The 20921-nt window shown below is 49.2% G+C and overlaps 1 protein-coding gene and 1 long non-coding RNA gene across 19 annotated transcripts in view; one reads left to right on the forward strand and one right to left on the reverse strand.

Annotated features, from left to right (window-relative positions):
- The window catches only part of Myo18a (myosin XVIIIA), a 104898-nt gene that overhangs the window by 31760 nt on the left and 52217 nt on the right, over window positions 1–20921 (forward strand). For 3 of the 18 annotated variants that reach the window (XM_063251137.1, XM_063251138.1, XM_063251139.1), the window contains exons 1-4: window positions 7499–7632; window positions 13319–13456; window positions 15848–15909; window positions 18288–18992. The exons of 14 other annotated variants lie outside the window; for them this stretch is intronic. In XM_063251137.1, the coding sequence (XP_063107207.1) occupies window positions 13420–13456; window positions 15848–15909; window positions 18288–18992 (804 nt within the window). In that variant the 5' untranslated portion in view covers window positions 7499–7632; window positions 13319–13419. Of the gene's footprint in view, window positions 1–7498; window positions 7633–13318; window positions 13457–15847; window positions 15910–18287; window positions 18993–20921 lie in introns of those variants that run through there. One more of the 18 variants, XM_063251141.1, reaches the window with a different exon arrangement.
- On the reverse strand, window positions 1688–7435 carry LOC134476504 (uncharacterized). The gene is made up of 2 exons (XR_010048218.1): window positions 5990–7435; window positions 1688–2188 (listed from the first exon to the last, which is right to left on the reverse strand). It is a non-coding gene; the product is annotated as an uncharacterized LOC134476504 (long non-coding RNA).

Genomic DNA, 20921 nt, shown 5'->3' on the forward strand with positions numbered 1-20921 from the left:
CCAGGCTGGAAAGTCAGGAGTCATCTCAGTAGGGACAGTATGACTTGCATTACAGGATGGGGTGGCAATGGATTGTCACCGGGGAAGTTGAGTTTGAGATCTTTGAGATGAAGTCAGAATGTTTTATTTAAGAAAGCAGACTTACTAGGCATGGTGATGCATACCTGTAATCCCAACATATTGAGTTTGCCTTGGGTTGCATAGTGAGTTCAAGGCCAGCATGAACTGCATAGCAAGACCCTACCCCCAAATCTTCCCCCCCAAAAAAAAGAAAAGAAAAGAAAGAATAAGTAGAGAGTATAAAACTATGATCATAAATAATAATGGAAGGCTGGGCATGGTGGCTCACCCCTGTACTCCCAGCACTGAGGAGGCTGAGGCAGGAGGATCAGTGTGCGAGTTTGAGACCAGCCTGGACTACAAAGTGAGCTAGAGGCCAGCTTGAATTGCATGGTGAGACCCTATCTCAAAAACAAACACACAAAAATAGTAATAATGGAATTTAGAAAGCTATTTAAAGTAGACAATATTTTGCCCCTTAGGCAAAATTAGGTGGGCCATGAGTTACCTGAAAATTTTGTCTAAGGTGCCCCCTTCCATGATCTAGAATAGACAATACTAATTAAAATTTACTGAAAGCTAACGTGCCAAACGACATTTTCAGAGCTTTATAACCACTAATTCTTTTATCCTTTAGCTAGAGCCAATCCTGTGTGAAAGATGTGATTAGTTTCCCCATTTTACAGATGAAGAAATGGACTAGAGGCTAAATTATGTAGTTTTATGAGGAAGAACCGTGGTTGAACCAGGTGGTCTGGCTCTCAAGATCTCACCCTTAGTGTGGTACACTCAGAATAACTCTTTGTAAGCTTTGGGTCTTAGACTTAATGTGTAGCAGAATCACCTTGAAGCCTGGTTTAAACACAGATGCTGAGTCCCTCCTGGAGATCTTGGCTCAGCAGATCTGGGCTGAGGCCCTGGGTTTGCATTTTTAAGGTCTTTAGGTGATGCTGATACTGCTGATGTGGTGGCTACACTTTGATAACGAAAGCTGTTTTATAGCAATTCTGAATTTGCTTCATATTGATTAAGAGTCAGTGTAGACATAATCATCCCATGGAAATGTGAGTAACCTGCCTATGGTCATGCAGCTAAGTCATTCATTCATTCACTGACTTCATATGAGTGGTCACATCTGTACTAGGCCTTATGTGAACCTCAGATTCAAGCAATTCTCACCCTTGACTGCAAATAAGAATCACCTGGAGAGTTTTTTAAGCGCCCAATGCCCAGGCCTCCCTTTCCTACCAATCAGAAATTGTGAGGGGGTGGGGGAAAGGTGGGATCCAGGCATCAATATTTTTAAACTCTTTCAGGGGTCTTCAAATAAGCAGTTGCATTTGATACCACTGTCCTAAGAAGGCCCAGGGAATGCAGAAAGTTAAGATGCTGCACATACCCGAGAGAAACCAAATGACCTCCTTGGAAAGATGTAACACTCCCTAGAAAGCAGAGGCAAATGCATCGCGTCGTGTCCTAATAACCTGTGTGTGATAGTGTGAGTAGGTAACGCTACAGTGTCTGGTAGCAAGAGGAGAGAGCTGGGCTCTTAGGCAGTGCTTTCCAGTATCTGCCTTGATAGAGTTATTTCCAAAAGATGAAAAATATTAACAAAAGATGAGAAATATAAAATAAAAAGCGGCCTTTATTCTGAGAACACGGAGAGAGATGACCGGCAACCCCACCGCTGGCGTCCGGCGATCTCTCCGGCGGACACGCGGCGTGGGGGCCTGTAAATAACCTCGGTTTGGGGTGGAACCTAAGGCGGGCATTAGGGATACATAGGTAGCCCATTGGTCCTAGGTTTGGTGCCATATGTAAATTCCCAGGGGCGGGAAGATGGCGTCACAGGTAACTTCCTAGGGGCAGGGCAAGATGGGGCTTCCTGCTTCCGGTTGTGGCTTTCCTGGCTACAGTGTCCTGCCTGGGCCAAAACCTTTCATATCCCGTCTTATGGTTATTATTATGAAAAGGGGCAAAGATTTCTCTCTTTAACTACTTCCTGCTGGCAAAGGGCGCTGTACTGGAGCCTAGGGGAGTCGACGGGATGAAGGTTGATGCCCAGGTAGACGCTGGTACCAGGTGTTCTGGCCAGGACAGCTTCACTAGTGAATGCACGTATGTCAGACTGGAAAAACAAAGAGACAAGATGTTATCAGGAGACATGGCACTGTCATATTTAAGGACCCAGGTGAAGTAGAAGGAAAGGTGCCTTTGATTTAGACATATCATTCTATCAGGACCATGTTGAGGTAGAAACATTTCCACGGTGAGGCAGAATTCTGAAAATTAAACATGGGGTTAGGAGGAGTGGAGTTATGAGAGGTGATTACTCCCCCATCTGAAAGCATAAAAGTTAAGACGGTAGGTTGATGAGGCTTGTCTCTGGTATGCATGATGTTGGAGTCTGTAGGCAATACTGTTAAAGAGTCCTGCTGTAAAAATGATCATTAATAAAATGTAAGAAATTAGGAACCAAAGTGGATAACAAAACATGACTTAGCCTGTTAACTGTGGCTGCAAGGCCTTCGTGAAACGGAGATTGGGTAGGCGACAGAAGATGAGATGACCACTCAGAATGATCAGATTTAGGGCTGGGAGGGCACCTCTTAGCCTGGGCGATGTGAAACTAGGATGGGAGTCCAGCAACTTTGATTTAGGCATGGGTCGCTGCAACCTGGTTGTAGTCCTTGGAATGATTTGCTGTAACAGAACTTTAGCAAGTATGAGAAAGGCTTTTATGTATCCTGAAAAAGTATAAACCAAGTGAGAAGACTGGGACCTGCACAAAATAGGCCCTGTTTGTAAATGGCATAGGTTGACCATCAATACCCCCAGAGATTGAGGACTTAATATAGCAGCCTGAATACTCAGGAAGACCTCTGTATATATGGCCTCTATGTCCACAAATATAGAGAATGTCTTACCTGAGACTTTAGTGCAACTTGGAATCTGAGACGGACACCTTAAAGGGGGCTGTTGTTGCCCTGAACTTCCTCAGTCTTCAGCAGCAATTTTCTGTCGGTGACGAACCGCAGTGTCGACATTTCCTATGAGGGCTAGAACTTAGGATGGCTTACCCACTCTCTGGTGGCTAGGACAGTCCAGCGGCCCTGGAGTAAGGTCTCAAAGAATGCCAGGAAGAGGCATTTTCTTGCCCAATGTCTTCTGCTGCATTTGAGCGTGGTCTATGGAGGGGGCAGGCAGCTCCACCTTGTGTAGGTTTACCTGTCTCAGAACTCCAAGTGTCACAAGTGTTAAAAATATGAAAAACCATATTAAGATCTCTCTAAGGTTTGAAGGTCAAGTTTTGCCTTTTTGTTTGGGATTTGGACTACAGTAGAATTAAGTAAGTATGCAGGAATTTAATATTGGCATTTTAGATTAGAAAGCAGGCTTTATCTGGATGGCATATTGCTTTTTCTAGGATGCCCCGTGGAATTAACAAAAAAGGCTTTAGTCTGCCCTCCCCCTTTTGGAGTATAATCTCATTTTAATGGAAACATTTTGCAGTAAAGGGTTAGCAATCTTATGAATAAATCTATCAAAACTGATCTAATACTGTCAAATTCTGAACACATTTACTTTTAAAGTTGTTATTTGCAGTAGTATGGACCAAGACAAATAAACTTTGAAGAAAACCGTTGTCTTGAAATAGAGCTAGTGGTTCCCAGCAAAAAGGAATTTATAACCTTAGTTGTTAAACAGGAGATTGGTGAAGGCATTGATTGATAAACAAGGTAAAATTATCAGGTGGCCAATAACCTTGATTAAATGGTTTGAGAATTGTAATAAAAAAGCATCTTTTGAGCGGAGCCAAATTGTAAAAAAGCATGCCTGAGCAGAGCCGCTGAGCTGCTGTTTCACGGCGCTCCGGCAGAGCACACCCAGTGGGTGGGGCAAGCGCTGGGATGTAGCGCGCAGGGGCGGGCTCGGACTGCCCCCGGAAACGTGTAAGGTGGCAGCGGCGACGATGACGGCGCACAGGGGAGGGAGGGACTGGGACGGCGCATGGGGGAGGGGCTGGGAGGCGGCCCGACACAGTGCACAAAGCTGGAACTGCTTGCAGGGCTCGAGGATTAGAAAGCCAATTTAGGAACACAGCTGGGTTTTGATTAGCTTCCTGGACCTGTTTTAAAAATTTGTTATAGTTAGTATGCTTGTCCTGCTCTGGCACAGCTATAGGCCCAGAGTCATTATAAACGTCCTTAAAATGTAAATCATAATTAGTAATAAATTTAAATTGCCTGATATAATTCTGTGGGTCAACAGAGAGGCTACCTAATTTAAGGGTAATCTGGGATAGATCAGAAAGGGAAAAAGGCACATGGATGTTAACAAGTTCCTTGGGGCCAACTTGCTCCCGAAGCGGTAGCAGAGCCTGAGGAGGTTCTGGAGCAGAGGGCTTTTGAGCAGCCATCCTTCCGATAGGCGCATATGAGCAATCATCTGTAGAGCGGCTACAGAGCTGCTGCCGGTCACCCTGGGAAACACGAGCAGATGGCATCTCACTGTGTGCCTTGCAGCTAGAGGACTGCTGTCGGCAGCACAATGAAGCGTCATGTGCACTGCAACAGGGCGGCTGTTGTAGTTCACAAGAGGAGCCACAAGGAGACGCCTGTTGACAGTAAGGGTCCTGGAAACATGGCGGCGCCCTGTCACGTGGCCCGAAACATGGCGGCGCCCTGTCGCCATGTGGCCCTCCGGAACATGGCGGCGCCATGCCATGTGGCAGAGGGTTGCAACATGGCGACTGTTCCCCGCGCAAGCTGGAACAATCACGCGACCTGCTGGAAGGACATAGCAACCAAGACCTAGTATGGTGGGCGGGCGGTGAGAATGCTGTAGGGGATACAGAATTCTCAGGAGAAGTCAGAGACTGAGAGGAAGCACTAACAGAGGGTTCAGAGCCGCTGGGAGAGTTATGGGTCCCAGGAGAAGGCGGGGGAGAGGATGGAACATCGGGAGGTAACTGCGACACAGAGGGATTAGAGCTGCTGGGAGAGTTATGGGTCCTGGAAGGCGGAGAGGGAGACGATCGTACAGTGGGAGGTATCTGCAATGGAGAGGGATTAGAGCTGCTGAGAGAATCAGGCATAGGGGGAGGAGAGAGCAGTCCGGCGGGAGACAACGGCAGGGAACGAGTTTGGTGGTAGGCAGGCGGCGGCTGGGAAAACAACGGAGAGCAGGACGGAAAAGTTTGCGGCGCAGTAGACTTAGCTAAAAGTATCTCAGCTGGAGCACAAGACTTAATGAGAGATGGGCGTGTTCTCAGAATAAGAAAGGCTTGGACATAAGGGAGTTCTAATAACTTGTTGCCAGCTTGACAAAAATCATACAAGTTCCTGAGAATGCAGGGGTCAAATGTTCCTTGCTGAGGCCAAGGCTTGCCGATAAGCGGGTAGGTTGGCCAGACCTCCTGGCAGTAAAAAGTTAGTTGTTTAGTTTTTATGGTACCTTTAATTTTTAGAGTACGTAAATTAGAAATTAGGCATCGTAAAGGCGTCTTTTGGGAGTTAGAAAATACGTTCCCCATGACTGATTCAGGCAAGAAAAAAAACCGGAGGTCCAGAAAAAAGTCGTCACTTATTTGTGGTACCACGCGGCGGCTACGGGGTTCCAAACCGTAAACTCCAGTCGTCACTGAGAGATTTACGAATGGAGTCTACGTGGGGTCAGTAACACTTTTGCCCGTGAAAGCGCAAGGCTTTAAGGGAAGTGAGGGTCTTTCAGTGTGGGCGGTCCCAAAAATCTCTGCTTTGGGCTATCCGAACCCAAAGAACGTGAGAGATTTCGTGGGCGCAGGTTTGCCCAGAAAGAACCCTGCCCTGGGCGGTCCTAAGGACGTGAAAATGCACAGACCCACGCAGACGGGGAGAACATTCCACTGGGGCTGCCCAGTGCGAAAAGTTCCCCGGGGAGTGCTCACCTGAAATCAGTCTGGCCGATGCGGAGTGCAGGCGGCTGGCGACAGGAACGTCTCGGGAGAGGAAAAAGCTCGGGATTAATCCAGGATGTTATCTGGTTATCGGCTAGAAGACTTTGGGTATGTGGCCCAACAGTCAGTTGCCTGCCGATAGAGTCACGGCACCAAATGATAGAGTTATTTCCAAAAGATGAAAAATATTAACAAAAGATGAGAAATATAAAATAAAAAGCGGCCTTTATTCTGAGAACACGGAGAGAGATGACCGGCAACCCCCACCGCTGGCGTCCGGCGATCTTTCCGGCGGACACGCGGCGTGGGGGCCTGTAAATAACCTCGGTTTGGGGTGGAACCTAAGGCGGGCATTAGGGATACATAGGTAGCCCATTGGTCCTAGGTTTGGTGCCATATGTAAATTCCCAGGGGCGGGAAGATGGCATCACAGGTAACTTCCTAGGGGCAGGGCAAGATGGGGCTTCCTGCTTCCGGTTGTGGCTTTCCTGGCTACAGTGTCCTGCCTGGGCCAAAACCTTTCATGCCTAAAGAAAGTAATACTCATTGCAAGGTTAGGAGTAGCTCTGCCTTAACGCCCGACCTTTTTCTTCCTTAGTTTTTTCCCCTGAAGAGGAGAAGGGAGGCAATAATTATCTCCCCCCACCTTTTTTTTTCTGCAGAACTGACAACTTCTGAGACTTGTAGATCCTGTATGTTCCATCCTGCTCCCAAGTCTCCTTCCAGCCCCACACCCCTCAGGACCTCAGACCTGATCCAGGTCCCCGGTGGTGCTAAAGGGGGGCCAGGCCAGATTTCTCTTGAGGAGCACTGGTTCTTCACTCCAAACTGTCACTTATTGTCAGACACCCACAGTTTCCTCTGTCTACAAGGCTTAAGTCCCACCTACCCCGCCCCACCCACCCCACCTTCCTCTGTGCCTGCGCAGCCTCTGGCTGCTATGTGTGGGCGAGGGGTTTAGACAGAGAAAAATCGATTCTCTGCATGTCCCCGCAGATTTATTAAGTAAGGTGGTGACAGTGGGCTCCAGGCCGATCTTGTGGTCTCTGCTCCTGTTGGACCTCAGAGGCTGCTGTGTGTTGTATCGGTTATGACGTTAGTCTTGGCCTCTGCTGCAGTGTGATTAGAAGGCAGTGGTAGCCTATGATTTGTGTGTTCTGAAGAACACTCTGCTGTGATTGAACGTTCATGCATGCTTGCTGGCATGTGCGTGTGTTTGGTTTGATCTTGGCCTGTGGTGCGAGGGGATACAGGTCTCAAATTCCTCTGCTATTTTTAGGGGCCATATCAGCTCAGCTGTCCAGGAGTATGGGTGTGTGTCAGAAAGAAAGTGCCACCCTCCCTGTCCCTTGCCTCTTAACTCTCCAGCACTGCCTGCCCCTCATTACTTGCCCTCTTTCTACAAGTCTCCTCCTTCCCTGCCACATTCCTTGTCTCTCCACATACCTGGTACCCGCAGTCTTCAGGGCTCAGCTCTCCACTGGAGCGGCCAGGGTTGGGCAGCTGCGTTGGGAGGGGCCTGAGGAGAGGGAGGGGACGGGGCGGTGCTGCAGCCCGTGCTATTTTGAGCTGCTAACGGAGCAGCTGCAAAAGAAGACGCCTTGCTCTGGGCTGCTCCAGGCCAGGCCATGCGGGTGAGTGTTCCTCTGACCCCCCACACACCCCGGAAATGTCCCAGGGTTTTTCTAGTGTGTCCTCATTTAAGAAAGGAGGGGCCTTTGTTGTTTCCCTAGATGTGACTAAAGTAGGTGGGGAGGAAGGGGTGGGGCACCTGGGGCTCCTTTTAGTAGGAAGGGCATTGCTCAGCCCTGGCAGCCTCAAAACCCCTCAGAGGGAAGCGACATCTTGAGCCTGACTTTCGAGTTTAGAGGTTTGAAGTGGGCACTGTCTTCTAAACCTCGGGTCCTGGGACTGCATCTGCCACTCATAAGCTGAGATATCCTTCCTCACAAGCCATTGGTGCTTTGGAATGTGGTTCCATAGAACCTGGGTTTCTTCCAAAGCCTGGGACCCCAGCACCCCTGGCCTTTGTAGGACTTGTTCCTGCTTTGGGTTGCCGGTGTAACCCTCTCCCCTACTTCCTCCTGGCCGACGGGAGGAAAAGGATGACCTTTGGCATTGACAGAGACCTTCCTCACTGTTCCCAAGGGGAGACCCAGTATAGCTTCTTCCATTCCTGTGGCCACAACATTTGGAAGGGGCAGAGAGAGGGCATCCCAGGGGCTCCCAACTGTCTGTAAGACTCCTTTTTAGCAGACATTACTCTAAAGTAGTAAGTTTCTTTAAAAAGCAAGTGAGGAGAGACATAGTGGCCTCCCAGTCTATTCCATCACCCCAGCCTCCAAGAGTAGGGTTTTCAGTTGAGTCAGCAGTTGGCAGAGTGTGTGGGTTGGCCTATATCAGAAGTCTAAGATGTGCCCGTGAACACATTTGTATCTCTGTGCCCAGGGACTGCCCTGCCTGCCTCCAAGCTGGCACCATTGTTGAGGTGTGTGTGAGCAAATTGGGGGTGGGGCCAGAGGGAGCACCTCACCCTGAGAGGTGGGGCTTCCTGGCCTTCCTCCCCACCCCATCCTGCTCCCTGGGCCACCAGGACAAGGACCCTTACAGAGTCAGGGCCATACATGATTATAGCCAAGCAGATGGCAGAGTGCCTCGCAGAGGGCAGTGCATGTCTCCAGGGAGGGGAGACCTCCAGCAGGCCTAGCCGTTGGAGGAGGAAGCCCTGGGCCTTCTGCAACTGCAGTGGCAGCAGGAAGCCATTCCAGTGCACCTGCTTCCTCTGGGCTGGCCAGCAGTGACCGAGGGCACTCTGCTGCTTTCTGTTTTGCCTGGTGGGGGAGGATTTTGGTTGAAACGGGAACCAAAAAGGCCAGCGTGTCCCTGCCAAGCTCTTCTCCCCTCCTCTGACTGGCACCGTGGCCTTCGCATCATTCCCTGAAGACCTCCCCTTTCCCCTCCAACGGCTCAGGGTACAGTGTGCTCAGGTCATGGGTGGGGGGTGCACTGTCTGTGGAAACTCTTTCTACCCACATTATTGTTCTGGCAACTGATGTGTGAAAGACCCCATGTAGGTGAACAAAGGAGACTGGGGTAGACTGACCTCCTTCCCTTAGAGTGAGAGTACCAGATCTGCCCCTTGCTGCCATGAGGCCTTGGGAAAGTCACTTGATCTTCTAAACCTTCTGTTACTCATTTATAAAGTAGGACCCATAGTGGTGTCTGTTTCAGAGGTGTATTGTGAAAATCAATGGGATAATGCATATTATGATTCAGCACAGTGCCTGGTACATAGTAAATGTACAATAAACATGAACCGTTGGAGATAGGGGGTTAGTTCAGTGATACAATTTTTTTTTTTTTTTTTTTTTGAGACAGGGTCTCACTATGTAGCTCGGGCTGGCCTTGAATTCACTCTGTAGCCAAGGCTGGCCTCAAACTCACAGCAGCACTGCTGCCTCAGCCTCTCAAGTGCTAGGATCACAGGCGTGCACCACCATGCCCACCTCAGTGGTACAATTCTTTTTTGGATTTATTTTTTTTAAAAACAAGGTCTCCCTATGTAGTACAGGCTGCAAGCTGGCCTTTAACTCACTTATGTAGCCCAGGCTGGTCTCAAACTCGTGGTGATCTTCCTGCCTCAGCTTCCCTCATACTGGGATCACAGATGTGTGCCATCAATGCCCAGGTGGTGGTACAATTCTTACTGCCATACTCGTGGCCCTGGCTTCAGTCTCTAGCACTACAAAACAAATAACCCTGTTATTGTTAGTATTTCCATTACTACTTCTCCTCTCCTTTATTCCTTTCCCCACTATATTCCTTAAATAAATTAGTACCGTATTAGGTTGGACCTGACAGGAAAGGGGTCTCCCAAGAGCTGCTTTTAAGGCCTCAGAATCAAAATAGAGAATCTTCTGCGTCTCTCCTCTCAGTGAAAAGGCCCGAGTGTTGCCTTTATTGGCAAAGGGGAAAGCCTGAGAAGTCCTGGCCACAGGTGACATCTTGGTTCTAATCACTCTTAGGAGGCATGCAGCTTCCAGATGTCTGGTTTAGACTCTTGGGGTGTCAATGTATGTGGGCTGGGATGGAACTGAAGGGCTGCCCAGTGGGCTGAATTAAATTCTCCAGGGGATATTTGTGTCCCTGGTTCCCGTGGGAGGCACAGATGATGGTACCTTAGAGGAGGGTGGTTGGTGCTGATGCCACCATCCTGGCCCTGCGCCTTGAGTAACAGAAGCCTTCCGGGTAGATAGGTGATCCATCAGCTCATTTCTTAGATTTCTCCTCTTTAAGAACAAATGCTTCTAGCTATTATCCCCTTTACTTTTTCGTTGACTATTTAGCCGTCTCTGCAATAAAAACAAGCAGTAAATAACAAATGCAAAACAAAATAAATACCAAGTTTCTCTATTGTGTCTAATTCACACCGTTTACAAGATTATTATGATCACCATTTATATACTATTTAGATTCTAGGTTTTTTTAATTGATATTGTTATATGTGGCATTTTCCATATGATTTCACTGTCCACATATTTGTCAGTTTAAATAGCAGTGTAGCAATATGTTAGACCAAAGCTCAGTAGTTTACCTAACCAATAGCTGATTCTATGCACTTTTCGTTGTTTCCCAATTTGGGACAGTTATATGGGATGTAGCTATAAATATGTTTGCATGGGTGTACAGGTTTCTTGATTTTTTTTTTAATTATTTTTTTTAATCGGTACCGGGGATCAAACTCACAACTGCCTGCTTGCAAGGCAGGTGCTTATGCCGCTGAGCTAAATCCCCAGCCTTGGGTTTCTTTATTTTTTTAAGCCAACTGATTGGATACACATTCCTGACGATTGAATGACTGGACCAAGGAATGGTACATTTTACAGCTATTACTGCTCCACAAAGAGCTACTAAGCAATTCAGAGTGGCCCTGCCCTCCCCTAACCCCATGACATTGAGTTTAAATTTAAATTTAAAGATTACCCCTCCTTTGGTTGTAGCACTCTTCTGGGGATCAGGATAGGCAAGTGTTTTTCTCTCTAGTTTATCCTAGGGAAAGAGACCAGCTAGGGTTGAGGTTTGGGCAAAGAACCCCTGTTCTAGCCTTATTGTGCAGCAAACGTTTGTTAAGTGCCTACAGTAGGATGGTAAGGTGGTCTTGCCTGTGAGGAAATCATAGCCTGGGAATGACATAATCACCTGTACAGCTCACCAGGGTCCATCCTGTTTGGCAATCCCTGCTCTGCCTTACTAGTTGTGGGGCTCTGGGCATCTTACCCTCTCCATTCCATATCTAGGGAATAAGGATTAAATGAGTGACGGTATGTAGTGCCTGCCCCTGTGCCTGGCTCACAGGGAGTGCTGATTTCTCTTCTAGAGGTCAGAGGCACCACCAAGGGAAGAGTTGGCCAGAGCCCCAGAGTGCCAGGGTCATGGTGAGGTCTCCCTTTGCAAGTCTAGAAACTCAGTTTGGAAAAGTTGGTCACTGGTGAAGCACCACACTGTCAGCCCATGCTTTGGCTCACCCTGGATTTCGTGGACCTCAATGCTAATGAAATGTATTTATCAGATTTGCCTACTAAGGGTAACTTGGCCTGTGGTGCTTGATTATCATATCAGAAAAGGTAGGCTGAAAAAAAAAGAGAAGAGGAGAGGAGAGGAGAGAAGAGGAGAGGAGAGGAGAAAGGAAAGGAAAGCGAAGGGAAGGGAAGGGAGGGAAAGGTGGGCTGTTAAGGAAGCAACACAGGCCTTGGAGTCAGACCAACTTACATTCAAATCCAAATTCACTGCTGACTAGCTTCACGGCAAAATACCTTTCCTACTCTTTTTCCTCATCAGTAAGGTAGGAATACTAATAATTTCCATGTCCTGGGGATGGTTGTAATATTTATATTAGAAAATCTATGGTAAATACCCTGTAGAGGGCCCATCTCATTGCAGGCATTCTATTGCTAATAATTAACGTTGTTGAAAACGGCTGAATTTCTAGAGGAGGAACAGGGTTGGGGAAGAGAGGCCTTGGCTCATGGTACCCTCTCTTCACAGAGCCATTCGTTCCCAGCTTCAGAGATTGTGACAGAGAAATTGCCACTACCTCTTAGGCCCAAATTCCTTGCCTGTTTTGCATTGGATAAAGGTAGTTCTTGATCTTGAGTAAAACTTAGTTAAAATCCAGAGACAAGGAAGAAAGGGAAGATAATGTGAGCAATGCTGTACAAAAGGCATGGGGAGTTTCCTCTGGGAGAAACCCACACTTGGGTTCAGAGAGATGCACAAAGCAATACCTGATGCAGAGGAGTGGCCAATATCAGTGGTCTGTGTCCTTCTGGGCTGGAGGGGACCTGCTTGGACAAGTAGGAAACCTTGAACAGGAGATCAACAGCAAGTGAGTTAATCCAGCAAGCCAACCTCAAGTCTCTGAAGTTACTACATAGTAAGACAGAACTCAACAAAGCCACTGAAAAATATTTGAGGGCTGGGGGCGGAGGGGGGGGCTGGCTCAGTGGTAAAAAGCTGGGCTAGCACAGATGAGACCATTGGTTTGATCTCTAGCACTGAAAAAAAAAAAATTGAAAACCAAAAAACTTCTCTAATTCTTGACTAGTTGCCCATTATAAACAGTTATAAAGGGGCTGGGGATTTAGCTCAGCGGCATAAGCGCCTGCCTTGAAAGCAGGCAGTCGTGAGTTCGATCCCTGGTACCGATAAAAAGGAAAAAGACAAAAAAAAAAAAAAAAAAATTAAACAGTTATAAGGACAGATAGGTTGTTAAATTCCACTGAATTGAACTGATTCTTTGGATGACACCTTTGCTTGGCCTGGGGACAATTCTGACTGCTGATTTTCAGGAAGACCAGACGTGCCTTCTCAGCCATGGGGGAGGTTCTCCAGGCTCTCGCCCAATTACCATCGGGTAATTGTGAGTTGTAGATGGGAGGAAGAGTTGCCAGGTTCCTGGAGCAGTTTCCTTGCTCTTCCTCCTGGGTATCAGGGACTCCAGTGGCTCTCCCCACCCAGACTCCCAGGTCCCGACATGGAAAGGACCTTAGCCATGATCTAAACAAGTCAGTCTCTTGATTCTCCAGCTAGGCCAGCAGCTGTGGAATGGCCAGAGGGCACACATCTTCCACTGGTAGAAAGTTCTTTGTTCTGTACCCACCTTCCCTTCCTTTTCTTCTGTTTATTCTTCACTCCTTGTATGACCTTTTGAGTTTTGTTTTGCTTTTTTTTTTTTTTTTTTTTTTTTTGTCTTGTTGACCTTTTGAGTTTTGTAATCCCTGCTTCTCCGTTCCATCCCTCCTTCCCTCTTGTTGCCCACAGCATCTGTCCTGGCAGGTCCTGGCCTTTAGGAAGACATCGAGGCCCTGAGAGACCCTGCCCCTACTTCTTCCTTGACCCAGGTGCAGGCTGCCTTCAGCACCATGGCCTTTTCGTCAAGGTTCGCCTTCTGGGAGCAAAAGGAAAGTTGGATTTCTAAGTCTTTTTCCTGTGTGCTTGGCATGGTGTGTCTGCAGGCAACAGGCTGGCTTAAGGCATAGAGGGCTTTGGGAGCTAGAAAATTAGAGCATGCATCTGCATTTAGGGGTATGAGGAGGATGACCTGGGGACTGGGACCTCTCTTGTCTTGATGGGCTCCTGCACTGAGTCCTCTGCCTTCTCTGAGCTCCACCTCTAGTAAGCTGAGCTGCCTTTTGTCCCACTAGTGCCCCTCCAACTTAACCCCCACACTGGTGTTACTCAGATTCACCCCTGGGACTGTGCACCCTATGCTGTGGAGGGGCTGCTGAGAAAGGCTTGACTCTGAGGCCTCTGGAGTCTCTTGTAGTCTGGGGACTGAAGTGGATAGGAGAAAGAGCCTGAGAGGGGGGAATCAGGCCAATTGGTACCTGGTTCAGAGAGTGATTCAGGCTGCCGCAGACCTGGGCGTGCCTTTGTGTGTGCGCACAGTCCCCAGCTGGGCAATGACCTACAGCAGCCAGGGGCCTTTCGGTTGGGGGAGGGTGCGGTGAGTCAGCCTGAGGCTAAATCCAGAACTGAGCTCAAAGCTGGTCCCAGCGTCCTAGACACTTGGGAGCAACCAGTGTTTTCTCCAATGCTTCACCTCGGACCAAACGTTTGAGATCCCAGACCTAAGTCACTAGAGGAAGGACAGATTTGGAGCTGGTGAAGGACACAGAATTAACGGGAATCTGGGCCATGCATGAACTCGAGCTAACAGCACTGCTTATAGTAATGAGTGAGTGTGTGTACGCGTGTGGTGTGTAGACTCTTGCTGCCCTCTAACCTGTGTGCAGGAATGTGGGCAGTTGTGCACGGTGTGACCCCTGGGACAGGGTGACGGTCCTTAGTGGGAGCAGCAAGTGATGAGCTAGCCATTCTTTGTTCCCTCTCTACCAGCCCCCTCCTTTCCTTTTCACAGCACCAACCCCAATTTCTAAAGTGGTGGGATCCTCTGAACTAACTTTGAAACTTGAGTTCCTCGACCTTAATTCTGTGGTCAGGATTCAGCTTTAAAATTGCAACAGCCATCAGGCTAACTGTAGTTCAGAATTGACCAGGGAGCTAAGTGTGTGGTTGTACACACCTATAATCTCAGCACTCAGGAAACTAAGGCAGGAGGATCACTGTGAGCTGGAGGCCAACCTAGGCTACCCAGTGGGTTCAAGGCCAGCTAAACTATGCAATGAGAACTCCCCCACCCCAAGTACAACAAAACAATTGCCCAGGGACCTTGTTTAGAAACGGAGAGTCCCTTAAGCAGAGAATTGATTCTAGATCTTTCTCAGGATCTTTGCCATTAGGAAGCAAGGACTTTCCCCCAGGCTTCTATCCACGTTATTGAGGGAAAGAACATGCTGGAGGTGAGGAAGGGGTTGGTGACTGTGGAAAGGAGAAGAATTAAATCCCCTAGGACTGGAAAGATGCTGTGAGGCTAGGGGAGAAGAAGGCTGTCCAAAACTTGGGGCCCAGTCCCTCAGAGTCCCCCCTGAGTTAGCCTCTGAACTGAAAGAGCCTTCAAAACTTCCACATTGTCTGTCTTTCTTCCAGACAGTTGTGGTATTTGTTGTTTCCCCTGACTCTGCTCCTCTCCTCTGACCAGGTGGCTGCCTCCGAGCTCCAGCACAAACCCTGGCCAGAGTTGACAGAGCTCAAACATTTTTATCTCTTTGTACTATGATCCAGTCTTGGGGTTCCCTCCCTCGGCTGCATGGTTGGCAGTTTCGTGACCCTGAGATTAGAACATATGTGGCCTGAATCCCCATCTCTGCCTCACTTCCTGCCGCAAACCAGAATTTTGTGGTCTGGCAGAAAGGGCATTCTGCTGTGAGCACTAGAGGACTCCCACGGGATCTAGAAGCAAGACTACTGGGGACCACCCATTGAATTCTGTGGGCCCGGTTGGCACCCCAGCACTGGGTTAATCCCCTCTTCAGCCAGTAGGTCAGGAGCCTTTTGTTCAAACCACTACCTGTCTGAGCCAGGAATGATTCTTGTAGTTTAGCATAAGTTGAGTTAGAATTTTTCTATATACTACGCAAAACCAAGACCACAATATCACTAGTGAGGAAGTAGACCTCTTCAGACAGCCCCAGTGGACATGGTAGCTGGTCACTGAGCACTAAGTTGCTGACTTTTACCTCCATAGAGACTCTTCATTTTTGAGTTGTCCCTGGACAGTTTTGACCCCTGGAAAGGAAATCTGTTGTCTAGGTCCCTGGCCTCAGTACCACTGAAAACTCAAGTTCTGTCTCCTAGGGAAAGAGAAGTCCCCAGAATGTTTTCTTCCTGGGCTTTTAGTTCTGGGTCTCCCAGGCCTGACCTGCCAGTGACTTCTATGTCTACTCCCTCAGGTTAAAGAGGAGGACAAAACTCTGCCAAAGCCTGGCCCTCCTGCCAAGGAGGAAGGGGCTGTAAGTGCTTCTACAAGACCTCCTGTGTGTATGTATGTCTGGTGGGTTGACCTTACCCTTCCTTGCCAGCCCTAGACTAGCTTGTGAGCAGTTCCATGGAGAAGGTAGGGACCCTGGGGCCCCTTCCTAGTGTGGCATATAGTACAGTGTGTGTGATATCAGCCTGGGGTGTATGAAAAAGGTGGGAAAGCCAGATACTTAGGCCGTGCCACTCTAACCTCCCTCCATCCTCCTATTGTTGCTTCCTTTAGTTCTGGTTTGCCAGATCTTTTTGGCTGGAGGGGCTTAGTTGGGCAAACGCTCCAGTCAGGGAGTATTGAAACGTATGCTTAGCTTTTGGGCCTCTTCAGCCTGTTCCGGGTAGCACAGAACAAGGGCACAGAGGGATTTCACTGCAGCTGCTGCTGTCTCTTCCAAGACCCCGTCAGCTGCTTGATGCAGCAACTTTTGAGTCTGGCTTCAGCTGCCCACTGCTCCCAGCCTCCACTGCCTTGGGCTGGGGACCCTAAATAAAGCTGGATTCTTCTAAGGCAAGAGAAGACAGACAGGTCCTGCGTAGCCATGTCCAGAGTGAGAAGTGGGCTACAGTTCATGCAGAGACAAAAGTGCTCATGGCTTTGAGGCAATCTGGATCACAGAACAGATCCATGCTTCATTACCCCAGATGCTAGCTGTCCTGGCTGCCCCTACTTCCTTGGACAATTCAATTAGCCGGGCAGTGTGACTTCTTCTGGATCTGTAAACAGCCTGTGATTTCAAAAGGGTATGTTTGAGTTGCATGAAACAGGAGCCTCAGAGTAGCCCAAGTATTGTGTTCTGTTGTTTTCTTTTTTTTTTTTTTTGATGTGTGTGTATGTGTGTGTGTGAGAAAATTGCATGTAAAGTACTTAGAAGAGTGCTTCGCATACAGAAGTATGACTGTTACCAATTATTATGTTGCCATCATCCTCAGTTAGGGGACTGGCAAGAAAGCCAGAAGAGGGGAAGGGAGGGAGTAGGATCCAGTAATTAGGGCCACTGGCCAGCTCTGCAGTAACCTGGCACACTACTGAGCACTCTCACTTAAGAGATTAAAGAGGAGCCGCCTTCAAGCCCTCCCTCTCCACCCCTGATGCAGAGCCTCCTTATGGCTAAAGCTTGGACTAAAGCCTTTGGCTCAGCTCAGGAAGTGGGGCAACCTCTCCAAGTGGCAACCAGAGGCAGTAGCACCCACTGCCACTCTGAGCATCTTCCTGCATGTAACAGGCATGGCAGCCAGGCTTTCCTGGATTGCAGTACTTTAGTGTACTCAAGAGCCACAGTCATGGTTTGGGGGATTGTGGGCTACAGCCTAGCTCCTTAGTGAGAGAATACTACCTGGCTAGCAAGGAGCCCCTGGTTGATCTTGCGCTCCCCAAGTATTGAGCTGGCTTTGCAGGAAACTGTCCTGCCATTAGCCAGTGTGGCCCTGCCAGTGGCCCAGATGAGTGTGGGGAGGGTGAGTGCCCCAGGTGGGGTATTTCAGCATTTTCTACTTGACTTCTGGGTACCCAGAAGCTTGGAGACTGGATGAGCTATAGTCTCCACTAGGGCAGAGTGGGGCTGAATACTTAACACTTAGTGGGTCACAGCTGCCTCGCCTTCTCCTACCCTTCCATACATGTTCTCTGGTAGTTGGGAGAAGAGTTGCAGAGAATGGCAGAAAGGAAGCTGTAGTAGATGCTTCCTGAGCCACTACTGGGTCTCTGCAGCCCTCAACAGTATGGATGAGGGGGTACACAGTAGCTGCAGGCCAGAAGAGCTGGGGTGTTGATGGTTAGAGTTTGACGTGCTTTGGAGCCAGGAGAGCATTGGTCTGTTCTATCTGCAAGATGGCCTGGCCCTGGATCTGATGGCTAGAAAACTAGGTGTTGGAGGGAACTAGAACTACTGAGTCAGGAAGCCTGGAGTTAGGCCTGGAATGGGTAGTAGAACTGGCTGTTGACCTCTTCACATTCCATCTCTGCTATGTGCAAAATGTGAGGGAATGAGGTTTGGCTTGCCAGGGTCCTGGTTGCTATCCTGCCATAAAGCCAGTAACTCTGGGGTACTCACAGCCTCTGGGCCCTGTGTTTCAGCACCTCCCAGTTCTGTGCTCAGCTTGGAGGTAGGTAGCAGGTGACAGCTGTACCTGATTGAGCTGTGAGGGAAAGAGAAGCCAAACTCTCCAATGCCATTGTCCTATCTGGAAGATGGAGAGAGGAGTTCCAGGGGTAGCCTCTTAGAGCTGTGTGTTGTTTGCCGGGTGAATGGAAGATCTGTCCCAGGCCTGAGGTCACTCCTTTACTTTCTTTGCATGGGGTGGGCAGGGATGGATGTGGGGTGGATGCTGATGTCTCCCTGTATTTATGTGACTATAGCTAGAAGGCAGCTGTAAGGACGGTGGTGGTCCACCTAGGAGTCCTCAGCCTGCCACCAGCCCCGTACCCTCAGAGACCTCCCAGACAGCCAAGAGTCCTGCACCCACACCTGCCATGAATGGCCTGCAGGCTGCCTCAGCAGAAGGCCACAGTGAGGAGACCCAGGGCCTGTCCCGGAAGCGGGTGGCGAACGCAGTAAGGAAGGTAGTGAGCAAGGTCCTGCCTGGTGAGGAGACTGGGAGTGCCAAAGAGCCTCCAGGCCGAGGGGTCAAGTCTCCTGAGCACCCAGCTAGAGGCAAGAGGGGAGAAAAGGCAGCCTCTGGTTTCAAGCCACCGCCTCCTCCTCCACTTCCTCCTACCCTGCCAAAGCCTGAAGCAAAGAAGGAGACAACCAAGGATGAACTGTCTGTGGGCCTGCGGAGTTTAATGTCTCGGGGCCGAGGCAAGGATCACAAGCCTCATGGCAAGCAGACTCCTGGGAAGGGGGAGAAGCCTTCCAGCCAGGAGCCAGGCCTCTTGAAACCAGGCTCCTCACACATGGACTCCCCAAAGAAAGCAGGCTCTCCGGTCAAGCCTGAAAACCCAGAGAAACAGTGTTCCCCAGCCCCACCACAAGAACTGGCAGACCCAGGCTCCACTGGCCCGAAGTCGAACCTCACTGGAGAGCAGCAGGCCAAGTCACCAGCCCCTGGCGTGCAGCAGGAGGTATCTGTGTGTGCCACTAACTTCCCATGCCCGTTCTCGCTTGAGGGCCAGGCACTGTTATAGCAAGCTTCCCCGAGCCTCAGAGAGCCCTGCATGACAGGTTGGGTGACATCCACATGTCCATGCAGGGTCTGCATGGCTTTCCTTGAACAAGTATGAGAACCTGTGATACCCTGAGCTCTGGCAGCTGGGGTGGGAACTGCTAACCAGCATGCTACAGGCCTTGCCGTGGGAGTCAGGTCTGGGTGCCCAGCCACAGGGGTCAGCTTGAGGCCTCAGATCCCACACCAACGACTGGATTCTTAGCAGGTTAGTACTAGGTGGAAATGCAGTGTTCTCTCAAATTGGGCGGCCTGGGCTCACATCCCTAGCCACTTAGTCAGTTTGGACTTCAGAAATGTGCTCTCCTCAAGCCCCTGTCCATCAAGTCGAGAGAATAAAAATCTCTTCATTAAAGCCCAAGTGGCCAGAATTATTTTGGAAATTAGTAATTTTTCGTTTTGGAATGTGTCATACAGTATACATAATAGGCAACAACCTGTAACAAACATGAACATTTCCAAAGGAAACCCATGAATATTGATTTGCATTGCAGGAGCACAGAGGGTCAACAAATTTCACTACCAGAGTGGCTAAGATGGGGGCTGGGGATTTAGCTCAGTGGCATAAGCACCTGCCTTACAAGCATGCAGTCATGATTTTGATCCCCTGTACCAAAAAAAAAAATGTAGCAAAAAAAAAAAAAAAAAACCAGAATGGTTAAGAAAAATCTTATTTGAGAGGTACTTTTGGATACTGGAATTGAAATTGAGGGCCAGAACTTGCTTTAGGAGTTTCTGGGGGTAAATGACATAGGTATGTGCCCATGCTACCCTTGGCACAGGCTGCCTGTGCACTATAGTGTTGATAACAGTTGCTGTTAATGCCACCGTGGCCTGAAGGGCTCCTCTGGTAGCAAGACTGAAGGAGCCCTGTGCCCAGGTGGCAAATGTGTATAATCAGCCCTCTTGGATCTGACTATACCTCACATTCCCAGGAAGTGCCCTGTGAGTGGAGCAGGAGGCTGAGAGGTAGGGGAAGGGTCATGGAAAGTCAGCCTCGCCCCTTCCCCTGGGAAGGTGATGCTTTCATGGCTGGTCCTTGCGTTGGAGATGATTCTTTTCAAGCTTCCTTATTCTGTGGACCCTCCTGAGGTCTCACAGGGCATTGGGGAGTACGTCCTTGTGCTGCTACTGGCTCCTTGCAGTTGGGAGGAGCCAGTAAAAGCACAGAGAGAAGAGGAATCAGGAGAATGCTGGGAGCACAGCCTCAGGGTCCTCAAAGCCTTGGCTACCGCCTCCTCCTGGGACATGAGGTTTCTGGAGGGCCCCTTGCTCTCATTCTTCCTGGGCATGGCAGGACTTAAAGAAAAGCCAGCTGCAGCCTCCCTCACCTTCCTGGCCCATTCGGGAAACCAGGGCAGCAGCTGTTCCTGGCACACAGGGAGTAGGCAGGAACATTCTGACCCAGTGGGCAGAGCAGGAGCTAAACTCCACTCCCTCAGGACACATTTTAGGTGGGAAGCATCATGTGCCTCTCCTGGGTTGCTGTCCTTCCTCTCTGGCTTCTTGCCTCTCTGTCTCTCCTTAGAGTGGGATTGGGAGCTCAGATATGTCTTGACCTGGAGTTCAGTCACATGTCACCTGGGCTGGGTCAGGAGCCAGAAAGGGGCGTAACAGAGCCATGTGTTTGTAGTAATGGTTGGGACAATGGAAAGAAAGAATACAACCTCTTGCAGGCACCTGTTCTTTTTATCGTTTGGTAGTTTAAAAATTTATATTGGTGTTCGGCTTGTCCCTCTGACCTACTCCTCTTCCACATTGGATCCCAGTGGCTTCCTGGGCTAGGAGCTTGGCTTGCAGTGTCTCCCCCTCCCTTCCACTAGGGCCA

The sequence above is a fragment of the Cavia porcellus genome, unplaced genomic scaffold, assembly GCF_034190915.1.
Source record: "Cavia porcellus strain 051 isolate PalLab524CR breed Dunkin Hartley unplaced genomic scaffold, mCavPor4.1 scaffold_6, whole genome shotgun sequence".
Taxonomy (NCBI): Eukaryota; Metazoa; Chordata; class Mammalia; order Rodentia; family Caviidae; genus Cavia; species Cavia porcellus.